Source organism: Camellia sinensis, chromosome 5 (assembly GCF_055761805.1).
Source record: "Camellia sinensis isolate YWXY chromosome 5, ASM5576180v1, whole genome shotgun sequence".
NCBI classification, from domain to species: Eukaryota; Viridiplantae; Streptophyta; class Magnoliopsida; order Ericales; family Theaceae; genus Camellia; species Camellia sinensis.
Genome location: NC_138965.1, coordinates 164,010,811 through 164,031,232, shown reverse-complemented (window position 1 = coordinate 164,031,232; position 20,422 = coordinate 164,010,811). Strand labels below are relative to the sequence as shown.

The 20,422-nt window shown below is 33.8% G+C and overlaps 2 protein-coding genes across 8 annotated transcripts; one reads left to right on the top strand and one right to left on the bottom strand.

Annotated features, from left to right (window-relative positions):
• The first annotated feature begins 423 nt into the window (after positions 1-423).
• On the top strand, positions 424-10,222 carry LOC114267439 (uncharacterized). Of its 4 annotated transcripts, none has more exons than XM_082870338.1 (14): positions 580-734; positions 3,384-3,511; positions 3,631-3,669; positions 3,958-4,031; positions 4,731-4,890; positions 5,005-5,029; positions 5,183-5,272; positions 5,641-5,812; positions 5,901-5,974; positions 6,862-6,931; positions 7,432-7,503; positions 7,578-7,711; positions 9,096-9,169; positions 9,867-10,222. In XM_082870338.1, the coding sequence occupies exons 2-14, from the start codon at positions 3,442-3,444 to the stop codon at positions 9,926-9,928; spliced, it is 1,116 nt and encodes a 371-aa protein (XP_082726464.1). In that variant the 5' UTR covers positions 580-734; positions 3,384-3,441; the 3' UTR covers positions 9,929-10,222. The 4 variants fall into 4 exon arrangements, with proteins under 4 accessions (XP_082726462.1, XP_082726461.1, XP_082726464.1 ...); XM_082870337.1 differs by having other exon boundaries at positions 7,572-7,711; XM_082870336.1 differs by having other exon boundaries at positions 424-734; positions 3,384-3,669.
• A 251-nt stretch (positions 10,223-10,473) lies between these two features.
• Positions 10,474-19,117, bottom strand: NIG (NSP (nuclear shuttle protein)-interacting GTPase). Of its 4 annotated transcripts, none has more exons than XM_082870334.1 (15): positions 18,847-19,117; positions 18,495-18,622; positions 15,415-15,476; positions 15,182-15,269; positions 15,010-15,071; positions 14,835-14,931; positions 14,135-14,605; positions 13,535-13,895; positions 13,182-13,432; positions 12,928-13,080; positions 12,686-12,790; positions 12,497-12,580; positions 11,824-11,995; positions 11,695-11,737; positions 10,474-11,107 (listed from the first exon to the last, which is right to left on the bottom strand). In XM_082870334.1, the coding sequence occupies exons 2-15, from the start codon at positions 18,591-18,593 to the stop codon at positions 10,960-10,962; spliced, it is 2,196 nt and encodes a 731-aa protein (XP_082726460.1). In that variant the 5' UTR covers positions 18,594-18,622; positions 18,847-19,117; the 3' UTR covers positions 10,474-10,959. The 4 variants fall into 4 exon arrangements, with proteins under 4 accessions (XP_082726460.1, XP_028064276.2, XP_028064273.2 ...); XM_028208475.2 differs by having other exon boundaries at positions 18,495-18,626; positions 18,847-19,083; XM_028208472.2 differs by having other exon boundaries at positions 13,182-13,895; positions 18,495-18,626.
• Positions 19,118-20,422: the final 1,305 nt, after the last annotated feature.

Below are 20,422 nucleotides of genomic sequence, written 5' to 3'. Positions count from 1 at the left end.
ATTACATTCATCCTTAAATTTCATCAAATTCTCCATTAAATTTGAATTTAATATATGATTTAAATATTTAGGGTTCGTTTGGTTTGTATTTCTAAAAAAATTTTAAGAATTTTTCTCTACAAATAAGTTTTTAAAAGTAATTAAACCAAACAAATTTTTTCAAAAAAATTTCTCAAAACTTGTAAACTAAACAAGTTTTCCAAACAAATCTCTCTCTCACACACATCAAATCAATCACTTTTTCCAAAACTCTCTCTCAAAATAATTTTCCAAAACATCTTTTGAAAAAACCAAACCAAACAATTTTTTATACTTTTTATCTCTAAAACACATCTCTCAAACACAAACCAAACATTCTCTAATTTTTTAAAATTTGTATTTTATGAATGAGAATATATAAAGAGTAGAGTAGTTAAACCTTCCAAGATACAATCCTGAAAAGCTGAAACAGAAAACCTTGAAGCGGGAAAAAAGAACCAAGGCAAGCAACACACCAAAAAGCAATCTCTCTCTCTCTCTGTCTCTCTCTCTCTCTCTCTCTCTCTATATATATATATATATATATATATGTGTGTGTGTATAGCTAAAAATACAAAAGCGAAGAAGAGCAAAGATGAAGAAACCAGAATCGAATAAAAGAGAGAAAAGAGGTTGTTGAAGTTTCTTCTCTGAGAAAGAAACTTGGTCTCTGATTTAGATCTCCATCACAGATTCTTTTAATTCCTTCTCATTAGGTACGTTCTGTTTCAATTCAATCTTCTCTGTCTCAAATTTAACACTTCTCTTGTGATCTTCAATGCATTATAGTTATGTGACATTATGTTTCTCAGACTTTTTCAGCTCTACTGTGACTCTGTTCATAGTATTTGATCTGTTTCATTAATCACTTCAATGTTTGGGACTTGATCACACCGTGAAATGAAAATTCAATGTGTATATATAATCATGTAATTTACGATTCAATGTTGTTGTCATTTGGTTTTGCAATTATTTGAAAAAGTTTCAATTATTTAAAAAAATTAGATATTATTTATATTGCTGCAAGTATATGATTGGTCTATTTTCAATGAAATTCATCTAAACTGAAAAATGAAATACAGAACCTCTCTCTTTTCAGATATTTAGATAAGTGTATTTCTTCATAATTACGAAATTTTTATTTTATTTTTTTCAACTCTAATTTTTTTTTTTTTTTTCAATATACTAATGGAGAGAAAGAAGGGAAAGCAAAAGAAACACTGAGAAAGTGATTTAGTGACTTAAAAGTACAGTTATACCATTTGTGGTTACTTCAATTTATTGATGACAATGATGTTGCAAAATGTAAATCAATGAGTTGTTGGGGGTAGAAGTATCAAATGATACAAAAACAAAAAACAAAAAGGTAGTTTGGTGTGGACCCTAAGTTGAGTAGTGCTTGTGCTAGAGCCGGAGCCGGAGTTGAGTGAGAGCGTCAAATTTTAAAATTGTAAGATTGAGAGTGCTATGAGAGCAATTATATTTTACTATTATTAATTTTGAACTTATTTCTCAAACTCATCTTATTTTGTGAAGTCATGTTTTGAAAACACAGTTTAAGTTTAAAGTTGTGTTTTGAAAACACGCCTTTACTGAAGTCGTGTTTTCAAAACACCTTAACTTTCGACTTCACATGATTGAAACTAGTGATAGTGGCACAAATCAAATTTTTTAATTTTTATTTTTGAATTCGTTTTTTCAAAACACAATTTCAAGCCTGAGGTCATGTTTTGAAAACAAGATTTAAAAAAATAAATAAATAAATAAATAAACTTTGAAAGACGCACCTGTATAGGTGGGTGAACAAATCATATTCGTGAGCAAATTGCCGTTGGCAGAGTATTGGGTGATCACTAATCATGAGCCATATGAATTTGCTAGGTAGGTAGGATATTTGCTATACTGGGACACAGAGTTGCTGCATAAGTGTAACCATTACATAATCAGACATCTGCATCAGCATTAAAGATCAATCTAATACATGTGCAATTATGAAAGATCAATTTCTTTAGCTGTCCTTTCTTTTCTTTTTTCTGTTCTTTGTTTATTGATTACCTGTCAGTCTATCATTCCTGTCCTGCTACCCTATAGCATAACTAAAGTGTGAACTAAGGCCAGCGAACAGTGTACATCCATGTTAATGTATACTTTTTGAGTCCTGTAACTTTACCTGAATGTGATTTTCTGAGATTTTTACCAATGCTGGTTGTTTTTTAAAATCAAAATTGCCAAATCCAAGCAGTTTAAAACTTATTTCCCAAACCGAAGTTGTTTTGTGGAGTTCTGTTTTAATCCTAGGTTCAATAAATTAGTTTATAACTGCTTAAATTTAAGAATTCTGTTTCAAACAACTTGCATTTGGTAGAAAAACTAGGATTTTCTTGTACCCTGGTATGTGTACAATCGAAAGGGATGTCCAATAATGCTAACATAAATGCTTACATCACTCTAATGTACTGAATTAAGTAGGACTATTCAAAAATCTGTTCAAACCGGTAATCCTGACCAAACCAGACCAAATCGTAGGTTCGGGTCTATTAAGAACCGGTTTGGTTTCGGTTTAAGAAATATGAGAACCATAAAAACGGTTCGGTTAATGGATTTTATGAAAAAACCACGGTTCGAACCGAACCGAACCGAACCGAATTTTAAAAGATATATATAAATATATATAATATCAAGTTTTATTTTTATTAATTAGTTTTTTGTAATTTTAATGATATTAGGATGATATAGATATGTAATGTTGAGTAATGCCTTAATATTATTAATTTTTATCATGAGTTAAATGTAATTAGTTTGAGTAATTATTTTGCTAATATTAATAATTTATTCTTGTGAATAGAAATTTTTGGAACCGTAAACCAAACCGAAACTGAACCGTTATTTCGGTTTGGTTCTGGTCCGGTTTTACAAGTATAATGGTCTAGTCTGGTTCTCAAAATTACAAAACCGTTAGGATCAGTTCGGTTCTTAGATTTTCTCAGAACTGGACCAATCTGGACCGTGTACACCCCTAGAATTAAGAGTAAGATGTTATGTTTGGAGGCCGATACTCTGAGTTGTATAAAACAAACTCTTCTTATGTATAAAACAAACTTTGCTCCAATTATGTTATTTTATTGGGTCCCATTTCAAATTCTAAAGTTTTACTATTGCATATCACATCAGTTGTAAGAGAAGTTTGTACAAATTTATTAAGTGTAAAAACCCTTCCCTATTTCAGTTTCAACCCTTCAGAGTCTACTGTCATGACAATTGAAACCGGTCACTCATTGTTTTTTTCATGAACTTTGCCCCACTTGGAAAAACACTACACTGATGTCCTACTAAGTACTAAACATCATTATTGATTTGAATTGCAGTTGAAGAGAAACTAGTGGAACCAAATCCATTAGTTCTTTGCTTCTCCATTGATACTGTATGTGGTGGAAAATAATTGCCGCATTGAAGAAGAAATGGAGGAGGGCACGACTAACAGCACCATTGACCGGTATGCCAAGCTCACAAAGGGCTCTTGGTGCAGTCAATTCTATAATGGCTCCAACCCTTGGATGGCCAGATATGTTTATGGCCTAATGTTTCTCGTTGCAACTTTTCTTGCATGGGCAGTTCGAGATTATGGCCATAGCGCCTTGAAAGAAATGGAAAGTAAGATTTATTTATTTTCTTGAATTCATATTCATATGATTTCTTGCTTTAAAAGAGAGAGATAGTAGTTAGTTAGTTCCATGAAAACAAAATTGGAAGGACATCAGAGCCACCATTATATACTATTAAGTTTACCATTGATGTCCACAAGTCTGAACATTTTGAGAGATTTACTTTTACTTCCTATGAGATTTCTTACAATCACAACACACTTCAGTCATGTTTCTTACATGCATTGCCCTTCATGTGTGGCATGTTGGATGCTAACATAATTTGATTTGGTTACAGGACTAAAAGGATGTGGAGGTGGCAAGGAGTGTTTGGGGACAGAAGGAGTTCTGCGAGTGAGCTTGGGATGTTTTGTATCCTTTCAATTTAGCAGTTTAGTTCTTGCTAATAATATGTATGAGTTTCTCAGTAGTTAACGGAAATTATTAAATCCCCAAGGTGTACAAAACATTTTCTCAGAAAGTTTTCTCCTGTTTTGGACCCCCACATTTTTGGACCCAAAGAGAAACAAAAAAAATGAGGTAAGAAACCATTTCAACCTTCAGGAGAAGAAAGGATTTCTATGAATGAAAAGAACAGTGTGGAAATTTCTGAAAATATCAAGGTTTACGAACAAAAAATAAAGAAAAAGAAAAGATTATTTATGCACCAAAAATGTGAATGTGGGATGCAAATTTTTGTTCCTGTGTATGTGTGTGTGTTTCTTTTACTTTTTCTTTATGCACTGATAATGTGAATGTGGTATGCAAATTTTGGTTCGTCTGTGTGTGTCTTTCTTAGAATTTGAAGCACTTATTAGAATTTGGATATATTAAGCACATTAAGGATTGAGAAGAAGTGAGAACTACTACAATTGGAAATAAATGGGATGGTGCAACTCAAATCTTGTGGAATGTTCACTCCACCTTCATCTGGGTCTATTGTGAAGCCTAGTACCATTGGACAAAAAATATCATTAAAAATAAAAAATAACAAATTCAATCTTCAATTTCAATTCTGAAAACCTTCCATTCCTTTGTGGGTAGATGGCATGAACCTTAATAACAAAATAGATATTCTATTTTGTAATGTTTCTTTCTACAGTTGGTACCTCAAAGTTGTGCACACCAAGAGAATTGTGGCATTCTGGATGGTGGTCTGCCAAGATTCTTTTGATGATTGGACTGACGGTGCTGCCCTTTTTTGTTCCTTCAGTTGTTATTCACCTTTATGGTTAGTGTAATTTAGTCCTTAAGCTACCTTGTGATAATTGTTCCTTCTCTTTGATCTGCAAGTTTTTATAGTTTTAAATATTGATCATGCTTTTCATACATTGCTTTTTGACAGGGGATCTTGCACATTTTGGTGCCGGGTATCACTGATTCCTCCTCTATATTTGTCTTCAAATGCATAATGTTTTCAGAATTGGCTGTTGTGGAAGTTGAAGAACAAGATATGTCCATCAGTTTAGTTTCTCATGTTGCTTAAAGCCTCTTTCTTATGATCTTTTAATAATCCTTTGCAGGGTCTTTTTACTAATTCAGCTAATCAGCATCATCAGTTTCATTACATGGATAAATGATTGTTGTCATTCTGACAAAAATTCTGACAAATGGTAAGTGTTCTCCTCATTCAATCCAACTACAAAGAGTTTTTTACCAAACCCAAGTGTATTGAAAACAAATTCCCTAATCCAAGTTGTTTCAACTTGTTTCCCACATGCTCAGATAGTTTGCGAAGTATAGTTTTCAAAACACATTTTTAAATTTGAAGTCGTGTTTTCAAAACCCGATTCTAATAAGAATGAAGAATTAAATTTGTGGGATAAAAACATGACTTCACGAACTACTGTGAATCTGTGGAACAACAATTCAGTGAAGTCGGGTGTTGAAAACACAACTTCAAATTTAAACATGGCATAGCCAATTGTGTTTTATAATGACCTCGGAATTGTGACTAATTAGAGTGCTTTTTGCATTGCAGCCATATCCAAGTGATGTTACTTGCAACAACTGCATATGTTTTATGCATTATGGGGATCATTTCGATGTACATTTGGTATGCACCAGACTCATCGTGCCTTCTTAACATTTTCTTCATCACCTGGACACTAGTACTCCTCCAACTCATGACCAGTGTCTCTCTCCACCCAAAAGTAAGTTTCAATCTTCAGTATCTGCTTCAGTTCATTCCTGTTTCAAAATAAATTATATATATACACACATATAATTTGTGTGAAACAGGTGAATGCTGGCTTCTTGACTCCAGGGCTTATGGGGCTTTATGTGGTGTTCCTCTGCTGGAGTGCCATAAGAAGGCTTGGTTTCTAATACTCTAATGCTATTATAATATTCAAAAATTTACTGCTCTGCTTAGAATGCATCATTCATAAACCTCATATTGTGCATGTAAGCTGGAACAAGCCTAAACACCCCTCACGCCAGAAAATAAATAAATATTTAAAAACTTCAAACACAACAATAGGCCCATTTCTAATCACGCAATATTACCATGAAGTTGTTCCAATGGGGATCAACGAAGAGGAGGATTGAAGATGTATATTAGGCGCAGTAGGCATTAATTTTAGTTTTATTAGGCTTTTTGTTTCCTTATTTGGATTATTTCTAGTTTTTATTTTATTTTTTCATATGCCCTTAGTAGAGAGTAGAATATAATTTATATATATACAGAGGGTGTATGAGAAACTTACTTTTTTGCATGATTGAGATTATTGGAACCCTAATTTTTGTTGACCTCTTCCTCTTCCTCTTCCTCTTCTCTCTTCCTCCCTCTAATTCTTATTTTTGCTCTCTGGTTCTCTTCCACATTATTTCTCAAAAATTATTGGTATTGATCATCATATGCAAAACCAAGTGTAAAATTGTGAGAATTCGTCAGTAGAAAAATGTTTGTTTTCCTCCCTTGGCAAGTATGTAGAGGAATTTCAACATGTGTGTTTTCTTGTCCTCAGTAACCTTGTCCATGCAGTCATAAATCTACTTGCTCACAAGGAAGCAGTCACTTTAAACTGAAAACCTGACACATGGTTTCATTTTCTTCTCTTTTTTTTTCTTTGTTTTTTCTCCTGAGTCACAAGTTTCTTATTTGATTTTTTGAATGTAAACTAAATTCTTTACCAAATTATCCTTAATTTCACCTAATCTTTGAATTTACAAACTTACAGTTGCACCTTTGTGTTTGCAGCGAACCACCGGAAGAAAAGTGCATCAAGAAAGTGGGAGCAGCAGCCAAAGGAGATTGGTTAACCATCATAGTAATATTTGGATTTTTGAAGAATCTTTGACTTTTTCATATCTATTTACGAGTTCAAATAACTTGGAGGCTCAACTCATGATTTTTTTTTTTTTTTTTGCTGTTGTTATATTACCATTTTAAAAGGCCTAATCACAAAGAGGGAACCTCTAGGGTTAGACCCTATAAGGAGTCGAGACCCTAGAGGTCACCCTTATGTGGTTGCTATATAGTAGGGTCACTCAATTATATAGCGGTAAGTCACGGACTCGCACATAGGCAGGGATTCAAACTTATACTCTTAACACTGAGTACAGTTTATCCAGACTTGAAAAAGTTCATCCTACCAATCATATGAAATGTCACCCGGGTAGCTGGCCTCAGAGAGAGTGGAATTTGGACCTCAATACTTACATTACCATTTTGTTCGCATATATATCAGAAAGCTGAGTTGTCACTCCTATTGTACCTAGTATTTGAATCTTTCCCCCAAATAACTGCATGAATCTCATATCTTGACAGAGCTTGGTTGTTGGAGTACTTGCAATTGTTATTGCAACATTTTCAACAGGCATTGATTCCCAATGTTTTCAGGTTTGTATCTCTCAAACTCTTTCAATTAGTAAAATGCTTTGACAAAAATGCACATCTAACATCGACAGGTGCAGTTTAAGAAGAAGGAAAGAGAGTCTGAAGAAGATGTTCCATACGGGTTTGGCTTCTTCCATTTCGTTTTCGCCACAGGAGCCATGTATTTTGCTATGCTATTGATTGGTTGGAATACTCATCATACCATGAAAAGGTTGTTGCACTCATTTTTATGTGCATGTGTATATATTTATTATCTATTCTATTAGATAAGATGATTAACACCCATCAATTATTTTAGAACTCCATTTATTTAGACCACTATTTATAAATTTTAAAATTCTTAAAATTTCTTTTCTCCTCCCCCTAAATAATATCAAAATTATTCTTATAAAAATATTTCACTCATTCAAATACACACCCCCACACTCCAAAAAGCCTCTCTCAAAACCTTAACAAAACTCACAATGGTGGAACCTCCCAAAGCTAGCGAAAAAAATTTGTGGTGATTAAGAAATTTTTTCTCTGCTTTATTACAAGATTTGTCAATTTGTTTGATTTTTTTTTTTTTCTTTTCTTTCTATTACCTCTTTTCACATACACAACACAATCTACTTTCATGCTTCTTTGGTTAGTTTTCGGTGATTTATCCATGATTTCACTGTACTTGTATACTCTCTGTGTGAGCAAAACTAGGCAGGATTTCACCCCGTCAACTGACTAGTCGACTACCCAAGAGTGGTCTGACCTCCTTTGTTTGCCTATTTCTGTTGCTGCTTCGGTTATCTGTTCCCGAACAAATAAGAAATGTTCAATTACCTGTTCCTGAATAAATAAACAATGTTTAGACCTGTGTTGCCAAATTTCAGTCATATGTTCGGGAGTTTAGTCTCGAAAAAATGACGAACAGTTTTTATTATTTTTGCCATCTTTTTCAAAAAACTTACCCTCACAAGGCCAATCTCTTCTAAGTTAAGAACAACATCATAGTTATGAACCTCTTCTAAATTTTTATTGTTGTACTCCTTTCGTCTCATAGAGTTGTGATTGTTGAAAAAACTTTCACTCATTGTCATTGCCGGAGAAATATATGTGATCAAATGACTGCCACCATTGCTGTCGGAATATTTCCGTTGAAGGGTTTTCAAAGTTTTGAGGGTAGGTAGGTTTTGAAGATGGGAATTGGGAAAGATAGATGGGTAGTGATAGAGGTGGATGGTCTCATAAACCCTAACTCATGATGTAGTGGATGTGTAAGTTTAATTGTAAGATGGAGTGTCTCAAAATTTTTGATATCCTTTTTAGTAATTTCATTTAAGGTTATTATTGTTATAAATAAATAATAAAAAAAAAGACTAAAAAATAGAGGATCTCAAATAATTGATGTGATGCTAATAGTAGTACTTTTAGATAAAGCACATTAGAATATGTTTTAAAGCTATATTAATCCTTTTTTTCATTCCCAAATTAGCCCTATGCAGCCATCTAAATTACCCCGTCCATTTACATTCAGTTTTTTTTTTTTTTTTTTCCAAATGACGGTTAGAACTGTCATTTTTGCCCACCCTTTACTAAGAACATTATTGAATTCTTTGCAGGTGGACAATTGATGTCGGTTGGACCAGCACTTGGGTTAGAATAGTAAACGAATGGCTTGCGGTTTGCCTTTACAGTAAGTACATAACAAAACGTACTACCTCTCCCAGACCCTGCCATAAATGAGAGCTTTGTGCACCGACCTTTTTTAACTCAACAAAAACCCTAAGTTTACATCGGAGATGCAAACTTCATGGCATTCTTGAACGTTGTATGCTATTATACTCATTTTTAAGTAAAAATTTCACTATCATAAAAAGTAGAGTTTTGGATGCCACTATGATTAAAAAAGGAAAAATTACAATCCCAAAAAAAAAAACTCAAAAATTTGACCCTTTTAATTGTTTCAATTTAAACTTAGAATTTTTACAATTGTATCAATTTTAATTATCCATTTTGTATTCATTAGTCATCCATCATCACCTCTTCTCTTTCTCAATCCACTACTATCACTTCATTTATTTTCCCCGTCCACCGTTACTCTTCCCCTTCCCCAACTCAATATCACCCCTAGCCACTGTTGCCATCCAACGCTACCAACAAAAAAGTGATTAAATTATTTAAATTCCCTATGTTCTGTTAGTTGAACAAATGGTTAGAATTAGTACAATTTTAAAAGTTAAAAGAGTTTATATTGAAACAATTAAAAAGTTTTTGATTTATTACAAGGGCTTAAGGTTTTTTCTTTTTTTTTTTTTTCTTGTAATTTCTCCTTCAAAAAATTAGCAAACTGAAGAAAATGTTCTTTTGTTTTTTTTTTTTTTTGGGTGCAGTATGGATGCTGGTAGCTCCAATAGTGTGGAAAAGCAGACAGTCAGTAGCTGAATCAGTGTAAGGGTGTCCTGATGAATTATTTTCCAAAGGTTGCCTCCATTCTTGTGATGTGCATATATATATTCTCCAGTTCATCTTGAGGGAAGCTTAGAAAACCTTAAAAGAGGGTGCTCTATGCGACTATGATGTAATAGATTTTCTTGTTCTATACAGCCCTGCACATTGACATGATTAGAAAGGCATTTTTATTATTTGTAAATACTCTCTACTTGAGGAAACATTTACGCAACCATAAATCTCCCTCTATATGTTCTTGGTTTAAATTCATCAATAGTATTTCTTTATTTCTTTTTCATTTTTTGTCTCCCTTTTGGAAACCCATTCAGACCTCAATCTATTTTTTATTCTAAAACTTCATCCTTACGTGTCAAGTCTTTTAATAAATAAAATTTATAAAATTTGTTAATTTGTATAGCATTTTCTCACCCAAATCAACTGCTTTTATTTCAAGTTTTTAAAAGAAAGCTTTAAAAGATAGGAGGACATGGCATATGCCACCAACCATATCAACATCAATAGCAAAAATAATTAGCAAAACACAATATATGCTTTACAAACATTCAATTTTATAAAATTACTGACAAAACATGACCTCACTCAATTGTGAAGAAAATTTTATAATCATACAAAAAAGTGAATAAAAAATAGCTTAAAAATTTGATAAAAATTTTTGGGGAGCAGCAGTCACAAACACAAACATCATCACCCAATGAAACACTTAATCAAATAATTGACAAAACATACCTGCACACACACTCCATGAGCTGCTCAATCCCCTACACAAATCATAATCATATGCCGCTATTTCTTTATCTGCATCTCTCTCAATCTTCTTTTCTTCCAGCAATTGCAATAATGTTACATGGCCCATGCATAGAATTCGAACCTTAACCCAAGACCCCATGCAATAAATCTTCACCGTTGGCTGGATCATTCGACTTAATATACAACATGAACAAACCTTGAAATTTCCACCCAGTGACTTGAGAAGGAGGCCGTAGAATGGGGTCAGAAGGCCATTGTTGTCTCAATTTAACCAAATGGGTTGCCTCCAACGGTGGAGACTGTGTTTTGGGGAGCAGGTGCTGAATATATTCCACCCAGTTGCTGATGCTGCTGGTTCAGAATTGAAGATCCGAAAGTAGCTCCCTCATTACTAAGCCCCATCACTCCTTGCTGCCTGCAGAGGTTACCAAAGACAAATAGGTTCTTCAAATTACAACCAATGCATGCCAAAGTACTCAAAATCACACATATGTTTATACTTTTCTTATCTTTTATTACTTTTTACTTTATTATGTAAATAATTAAAAAATAATAGAACTAATATTTTTAAATGGGTAACCTGAGGCGGGCTAGGCTAGGCTAAAGCCCTCATCCCGAGCCTAGCTCAAAAATAAACAAATTTTAAATCTCAGCTCAGACCGACCCGGCCTGCGGAACATCCCCCCCCCCCCCCCCCCCCCAACACACACCTCTCTCTCTCCCAAATAACAAATATAAGTCATTCAAATTGGAAATTCACAACTAAAAGTTCACATCAGAACATCTTTGTTTAACTGGGGAAAAAACACATACAGCTGTATGGACATGTCGATTTTTTCTAAAATCCAAAACCAGCTTAAACAGACTCACATCAAAAGCAAACAAATGCTAAAATCTTTTTATTATTTTGGGAATATTTGAACTTGTGTTAAAGTTAGCAGACTAGCCTTGAAGAGGAAGAAAAATTACAATTGAAAAAGATACAAACAGAACAGAAGTTACCTGGGTGGCAAGTTACTAGGCATCTGTTGCCCCATGTATGCACCTGAGACATCATTACAAACATCACCACCTGTAAAGAACAAACAGAATCCCAGGGTGGTACAAAAAAAAAAGTAGATGCTATATTACTTGGAGGAACTGCATATGTAAAAGATGGTGCCTGGGTAGGCATTGCTGATGGATAAGATGACTGAGACGGCATCCATGATGTCAAAGGGGTACCGAGGCTGGAAGTGCTCAATAAGCCTGCTGGAGCTGCCACATTTGGTAGAGCACCATGCAAGGATGCCATGGAAGGAAACTACATAACAGGAAACACAGAATACATCAGATTAAATCCTTCTGAAAAAATAAATTTTGCGATGTGACTGCTAAAATTCTGTAAAATAGAAATCAATCAATGCGCAAGATTCAAATTTAACTGACAATGACATACTATTATGTAACTGATTAAGCAAACCAAAAAGGGAAGGTTGAATTACAATCTAATCAGATATCTTATCTGCAGGTACTTCAATCATAGATAAAGTTTAATCAGAGCCCTATTCAATCAATCACACTCAAAAATCAATCTTCCTGTCAATAAATCATTTCCTGTCAACTTTTCTATTCTACTTTTCTGAAATGACCATAAATGTGACCAGCATGCACACAAAACCATGTAAGCAAACATTGCAGATTTCCTTCTTTTTTTTAAAAAAATATATACAGAATATATGTTTTGTCAACACTTTAAGATGACACTAAAGAGTCTGAAGCAGTTGGGGAGAAAATCAGTTTGAATCAAGTGGCTAGGCATTACCATTGGAGCTTGAACTGGAGATAATTCATTGTTGAGATCAAATGGATTAGTGGATTTTGATGAATGCGGAAAAGTTGACATGGGCTATAAAAATAGAGCACAATAACAAGTTAGTAATTTGATGACATAATTAAAAATAAGAGACAGCAGCAAGTAATCGACATAATTATGTTGGGGTGTGCTAGATACCATTGCAGTATTGTTATGTTGCATATTGAATCCATATCCCTGGGGTGGACCAGTTTGCCAGCCCGGAACTGGTACAGAAGATGGATAAGTTGCAGCAAATAGATTCTGCATATAAAATATAATTCATCGTAAGATACTTATCAAAAAAGAACAATAAATTGTAAGATGTGGAAAACCATGAACAAAACCAAAAGGAACACAAAAAGTAAGAGGATGAAGCAAGTATGCAACTCCATCATCACCTGTGGAAGTTCTGTTCTCCCACTTGGTTTAACTTCCATGGAAGAGGATTGTGAAGTGACATCTGGGGCAGGTTTTGACAAAGCCTGAGATGTTGGTGCAGATGGTATACTCAAAGGACCTTGCGGATTTGAGGCAATAGACAAATTCCATGGCTGCAAAAATATAGCAGTGTATTAGGTAAAATTTAAAACTACTGCAATAACCATAGCGGAGTTGTATAACTGGATGAAAGAAGATAAGCCATGAAGCACACCTGATTGTTTGAAGATTCACTAACTGGTGGAGTGAACAGCTGAGCAGTAGGCTGACTACCAGTAGCAGGAAATAAAGAAGGTTGATGAGGAAGCATGTTGGGCCACTGCCCTCCATCAGCAACTTTGACAAAAGAATTTGCACCGTTTGATGGCAATCCCGATGAAAATGTTGTCGACTTGTTTGCTGTTGCAGCTACTGGAGCACCAACCCCAAGGGGGAACATGGATACATGCCCAACAGGTGCTGCCACTGGAGTATTAACAGGGGGAAAATTTGTCAAGTTGTCTACCAGCACAGCTGCTGGAGCATTATCACCAAAGAGTGAAATAGATATATGTCCTGCAGGAGCACCTAGTGAATTATGAGCAGATGGTATCGCTGACATGTTGGCACCAGGAAATCCTGCGGTTTGAACTGGTACAGATGCTGGAACTGTCAGCTGTGAAAGTACAGATTCCAGCGAATTTGCATTTGCAGGAGCTTGAGATATTTTCACCTCAGGGGCCGAATCAAAACATGCCCAGTTGTCACTGTTGGATGAAGTTGCTGGCTGCACAACCGACTGACCCATTGCTGTTTGTTGTGTTTGTGGGATTGCAGAAGTAGGAGGTTCAGGAACAGCATCAAAATCGATCAAAATTCCTGAATTCTCCCTTTTAAGTTCTGCTGGGTTCCCATTAGAGGATGCCAAGCTACTGGAAGACGCAGTTCTCTGCAATTAGAAACATCAATAATAAAAGTTACTTATTTTCATCGGGGTAAAGCTAAAACAAAAAGAAAAAAGAAAAAAAAAAATCAATTATTTGTCTTGATGCAGTGGGATTCAAGGCAACCAGATTAGATAGATGGAGTCTAATCTGCAAATAATTCAGGTAAAGCATATAAAAAGCCTTACGAGGGGAACAATCCACATATATAAACATGCATGTGGCCTAACAAAGCACTCCTCACCTGTGTGCGAGATCCATCAGTAACCCCACCACCATTAGCTTTTGGAGGTTCAATAACCCGAAGGGGAGATACATTCTCCCCCAGAATATCTCTAACAGGGCGGACCATAGGAGGACTGGAGATATTCAGATCCTTTTGGTGGTCAGGAGACCTCCCTTCCATCTTAGAACTTCCATCAGAAATTCTACCATCTTCAGATCTCCTTCCATTTCCAAATCTCTCTTCCCGTCGCCAGTCATTGATTATCTCAGCACGGGCAGGACTTCTCTTGAAATCACCATACCGCCGACTTTCTTGATCGTATCCTGGACTTCTTTCACCGTAACTATTTCTGTAATTTCTATCATCACTTCTTCCACCTGGACTAGGTCTATCGCTGTAACGACGTTCATATGTGTCCTCATATGGTGGGCTTCTTCCACCTTGATATGTATCTATCCTCCTGCCTTCGTAGGAGTCCTCGGCTTCACCCTGCATGATATGCAAATGCATCTTTTAGAGAAAATGAAAACCACCAGACTGGCAGAACAATGAGCTTTGAAACAATCATATCACCACCTAAATTAAGTCATAAACTAGTGACAATCATTTCTATTAATATTCAAAAGTCACCTCCACTGTTAACAAGTCCTTGAGAAGAAGGACAAAAAATTAAAAATCAAAAAAATAAGTTTCAGCAGAGGCCTTGTGTGTATCTTACCATCTTCACCCTTGGAGGTTTGTCAAAGCTCCTCTCTCCAGTATATCTTCTATCCACATAAACATGCTTAATGAAGTCCCGAAGCCGCTCAGCATTACTGGCAGCAAATGTATAAATCAGAACTGCATTATGTATTGAAAAAACATAACATAGTATAACACAAACAAGCAATAACCTTGTATCAGGGACAGAATGGCGTTGTGAGTCCCATTCTTTTAAATAAATTTCCTTTGCATGCTGTTGATATGAAACAGAGATGGGTTGAGTATGATAAATCAGGACGGTTGTTGGTATCAATGAAGATGACAATAACATTAGACAGATCTTTATCAAAAATCTATTCATACCGCATTTCCCCCTCCTTGAAGAGCACTAACTTCCTGCGTAGTAAATTTAGCCATTGACACTGATTTTACTCTGTGTGTGAACTCCCGACTGGATATAATTCCAAATAATTAATTCATTCAGTAAGTTACAGAGCAGTAATCACAGTCTAAAACATAATAGAAAAACTTATCACCACTTCCTGCATCTCTCCTCTTTACATAAGCTTATGGCAAAAGCATAGAATACTACTTACTGTACTCCACTACAGGTTGTGCACACGAATGTCCAGAAATTTGTGCATACATATTGTGGTCCCTGTATCAGCAAAGACAAGTTAGACCTAAAGACCATACATTGCCTTTTCAAGTTAAGATCCATAAAACCAATATGACAAAAGAATTATCACTTCCATATTTGCATAATGGAACAAAATGCATTCCATAGAAAGTACTAGAGAAAGCAGTTTTTAGAAAAAAGTTCACAAATGGTTCCTTTGCCTGTTTGCCTTTTGGAAACATCATATTTCCATTTTCTATATATTTTTATCCTAGTTCATTGGACAGGGCATTCCCTAATTTTCACAAGTAACTTCTTAACAGTACTAGCAGTAAGATCTATAGAATCCAATGCTCTGGTTGCTAATTTTGTTACTTCCCAAGTTTTGAATTTTATGGCATTCGAAGAGTTCAATCTTTTGTTTTGAATCAACAAATACTGTAACAAACATAGATTACCAAACAAGTAAATAACTTGAAAGGGGGAGTGAACAAGAATTTTTTGTTGATCTAAAACCTTCATGAATCAATCGTACGACTTCAAAAAAAAAAAAAAAAAATCATGCAAACTACATAAGCATCTTCCAAAACCCCAAACCTAGTGAAGGAACAAAAAAAAAAAACAAAAAACACTGACAGGAAACAATAACAGAGAATGTTCTCACAAAACTATTGATGAAAAGAGCAAAAAATGTTACTTTGTCAACAACTTTAGATGCTTTAGAATTGCAAACATTTAAGAATAAACATTTCCTTTTCACTTATATTCTTATGCATGTAACCCAGAAGAAGGCTCCATCTACTATAGTTCATCATTAGAGGATTCTCCAGAGTTCAATGCTCATATTGATAGTTTAATTGCAAACAAAGCCTTAATTAGGAAGGTTATGAGCTCATAAATACCCATTTTACTAAGATTTATTTACCCTTCATGGAAGTGCACGAATGCTATTTTTTTTTTTTCAAAAAGACCACTAAACTATACTTCATATTCAGAAAAATGTGTCTAACATGCCTTTTAGAGACTTCTAAAAATGTGTCTAATATGCCTTGGAAGTTAAGATGCAACTTTCTTTTGGTATGAAATAAAAATGTATGAGAAAAGGAACATGATAAGAACCAAAGCACATAAGCTTCTATTAGAATCATATGTCCATACTCCATAACAAGATCATATATATGACATTCATTTGACTAGTCGAGGGAGCTCATTATTTCACCATGATAGACATGACTTGGGCATACTGCCAAATATAATTGGAATTTGGTCTTACAAAACTGCATCAAGAACAATGCAATGGTTGTGTAAGTGGGTTGTCATGACAATCAACCCTAACACAGTGAAGATAACAGACATAAGTATCAGGGTTTCATACATAATTAGATTTAGATGCATGCATTCATACATACATATACATGTTTTTGTGTGTGTTATGTGTATAGTTGTGTTCTTGCTAACTCATGACATTTTTATAAGAAGTCACTGTGTCAAGATGCTAGGATCAACGTTGTGTCTTAAGAAGTACAAACACTTCTAGAAAGGTCTCATGTCTATCTCAGACGTGTAGGATACACCTCATGGACACTCCTAGACAAATGTCTGCTAACTCATGGTTGTATCCATAACTAAACAATTAACTCCATTATTTTGGACGCTTTGCCCAAAAATCTCAAACGTCCGCCAAGAATAGCCTAAACCCTTGGGATTTGTCCACGTCGTGTCATAGGTGTCCCATGTTGTGTCATAGGTGTCCCAATAATGTGTCTATGCTACTTAGGTTGTGTCACATCATGTTTCTCATCGTTTTTATTAACATAGTGGTGTTTAAGGTCAACCTCTAAATTAAAAAGTAATTATGAGAAAGAAAGAAGAGTCATAACTCATTAGACTGCCTTACTCTAAAGACAAACATGAAACTTTTTACCTTTTGTGCACCGTAGAGAAAATCATATTATGCAAAAAAGGTAAAAGAAAGTGACATTGAAATCAACTAATGAATTTACTAGAATAAGTTTAAATGTCAATATAATCAAATTTGACTATATGATATAAATCGGTTGTATGGCATGTATTGTATCACGTATCATATGTTATCAAAATATACAATTGATATGGCAATATGCATTTTTTTTTTTTTTTTTTTAATATGGAAAAGATAGTGTATCACATAATAGCAATGTTACCAGCAATTTTCAGATCTTCCATGTTATCAAGAGACACGCATACGGTACACGTGGTGTTTAAGAGTTCTCATTGCATCTATTAATCTAAGTATGAACTAATTTAGAAACTAGTATCGATTAGAATCTTTAATGGTACATTGTCCTATGGAAACGTCCTAAGAACTGCCATGTCTAGTATATATGTGCACCATATATATTCATGAAGAGGAGAGGAGCCAAAAAAAGAAAAAATTATTGTTGAACTAGTTGACTTTACTATTGTATGTAGCTTATTCCACTAATTCACAGCAATTTCCGCAATAGTTTTCTCTTTTTGTGGGTTATATGGACATTTCAAAAAATGTAAGTTATTCAATTAGACATGACAAGTCACAGCAATGAGTGTCAGATGTGTCCGCACGTGTTGTTTCACACACCGTTAATTGACAATTTCCAAGTACCCTCAAAAAATTGAACGAAGTTTCACAAATTTAGGTTGCATATAAACAGTTAAAATTCATGGTGAAATGGTGGAGAAGAATTGGAGAACTTCAACAACTTGATCTATTTAATTGTGTTCCTTCATTTCAAAGAAAACGAAAATATATCCCCTCATTTCAATTTAATTAAAAAGTCCACAATGTGTCCCTTCATTTTAAGACTTAAATAAAATTCAGCAAGTAAAATTCACAAGTAAGAAGAAAACAATTTCCTTTCTAATTCACCAGAAAATGCAACATCTTATCAAACATAAACTAAATTAACAACAATTAAATTTAACCTTTTTATATAAACAACTTAAAATATAGGAACACACTTGGATTCAAACATCAACTAAACAAGCAAAGCCAACCAAACAAAATTGAATAAGGCAATAATTAGCATAGCTTCATACCAAGCTGTTACAGTTAATACATCTGCGATTGTCGGCAAGTTTGAGAAGATTCCGTATAATTCTCTCGTTTTTCTCATCCTCCTTCACTCGATTCGCCATCCCCGCCACTTCAACCTCCAATCAAAACCCTACCTTAACACCAAACTAGAAAAGATCAATCCAATCCAACACAACACAACACAGCACAATTCAACACAAATCACGACTGTAACAAAATTGAAAACACTCCACAACAAAATTCGAACAAGCAAAGCAATCAGATCTGACGAATTACAACTAAAATGAACACACACAAAACATATATAAACACATATATAGATTTGCTGAGCAATACTGGAACCCTAGAACTGACCTGATCGAGGATTGTTTAGAGAGATAGTCGTTTGGTGGTGGATTTGGAAACGACGGCTTTACTGCTTTTTGAAAATGTAGAGAGAGAGAGAAAGTGGAGAGGTTTTTATGGTGTCCGGAGACAGAGAAAATGTCGTGTGTCCGCTAGGAATGAACTGTAGTTGATTGAAAGGTCGTGTGCTCTCTCTCTCTCTCTCTCTCTCTCTCTCATGCGCGTCGAATATTTGGACTAAAAAATACGGATACATAAACTGGCTGACAGTCGTAGTCGCAGGAGGCGACTCCTCTGCCTAAATTACTTTTTTACCTTAGCCTTTGGAAAAAAAATAATTAAAAAAAAAAAAAAAAGGGTCAAAATGTCATTTTCTCTCCTTTTCTATGGGTGTTTGGTAAGAAGGTTGGATTAAACTATCTCATGAAAAAGATAAAATAGATTAAAATAATTTATAAGATGAATATTATATTAAATTTATAATTATTTTTTTTCTTTTATAATTATCAAATTAATTACAAAAAAAAAATTCAAATATAACTATTTTAATCAAATTAAAATAATCAAAAAGTCAAATAACTAACTTTTCAAACCAGGCGTATAAGGTTGTGTAAAGTTTTTTTTTTTTTTGTTAAAAAAAAAAAAAAAAAGAAGAAAAGATGGAGAAGGGGCACAAATGATGCTTTTTTGTTTATAATTTTATTACTCGGTTTGCTTATGAATTGAATACTGTTTTTGAAATTTTTTTGTTTTATATATATATATATATATATATATATTTTTTTTTGTATCTTTAGTAAATTTATTGGTATTTAGATCTCGTTTGGGAATAGATTTTTTAAGTAATTTTTTAGCTAAAATATGATGTAAAAAATTAGTATGTTTGGAAAGATTTTTTGATTTTTTACAAAAAGATGTGCAAAAAGTAAAGAGAAAAAGAAATCTTTAAATTTTTAGTATAAGTTGTTGGCTTTTTATTTTTTTAATGACTTTTTAATGTTTTTGGCTAAAAAAGTTACTTGCCAAACGAAACCTTAATTAATTTTTTTATTTTTTAGATATACTTTAAAAAAAATTAAAGATAACAAAAAAAAATACAAAAAATCAATTGATTTTGTATTTTTTACTTATTGAATTCTTTTTAAATTTTATATAAAAAAAAGGTGTATTTTTTAAATACATCAACGTTAGGTGTATTTAAAGCAATTTGACTAAAAAAAATTCAAAAATTACTAAAAACAAAAAATTCAAAAACCTAATAGAATTATATTTAATATTAGGTTTTGTTTATTCAAAAATATTTTTCCTATTGGCTAAACAAAAAGTAAGTACAACATATTTTAATCAAAATGTTTTTCGTCATACCTCCCAAAATGAATAACTATTAATAATTTTGCAAGTCAATTTTTAAATTCAGTTTCAGATTAGCCCTTTCAGCATATTAATCTTTTCAAATGTGAAATGGTGGCTTTTCATTGGCTCTTATCCAAGAGAATGCAATAAAAAAAAATTATTTCAAGTGTCAACCAAATACCAAAAAATAAAATTAATTGTGCAAAATCAATTTACATGAAAAATATATTTG

Bases quoted from the DNA above. Each gene is read 5' to 3' on its own strand.
- LOC114267439 (XM_082870335.1), top strand. From the start codon at position 3,477: ATGGAGGAGGGCACGACTAACAGCACCATTGACCGGTATGCCAAGCTC. The intron at 4,032-4,730 runs GTATCCTTTCAA...ATAACAAAATAG, and splicing joins GAGTGAGCTTGGGATGTTTT to ATATTCTATTTTGTAATGTT. The intron at 5,813-5,900 runs GTAAGTTTCAAT...TGTGTGAAACAG, and splicing joins GTGTCTCTCTCCACCCAAAA to GTGAATGCTGGCTTCTTGAC.
- NIG (XM_028208472.2), bottom strand. From the start codon at position 18,593: ATGGCGAATCGAGTGAAGGAGGATGAGAAAAACGAGAGAATTATACGG. The intron at 15,270-15,414 runs GTAAGTAGTATT...AATTATATCCAG, and splicing joins ACAACCTGTAGTGGAGTACA to TCGGGAGTTCACACACAGAG. The intron at 13,081-13,181 runs GTGTGCTTCATG...ATATTTTTGCAG, and splicing joins GTGAATCTTCAAACAATCAG to CCATGGAATTTGTCTATTGC.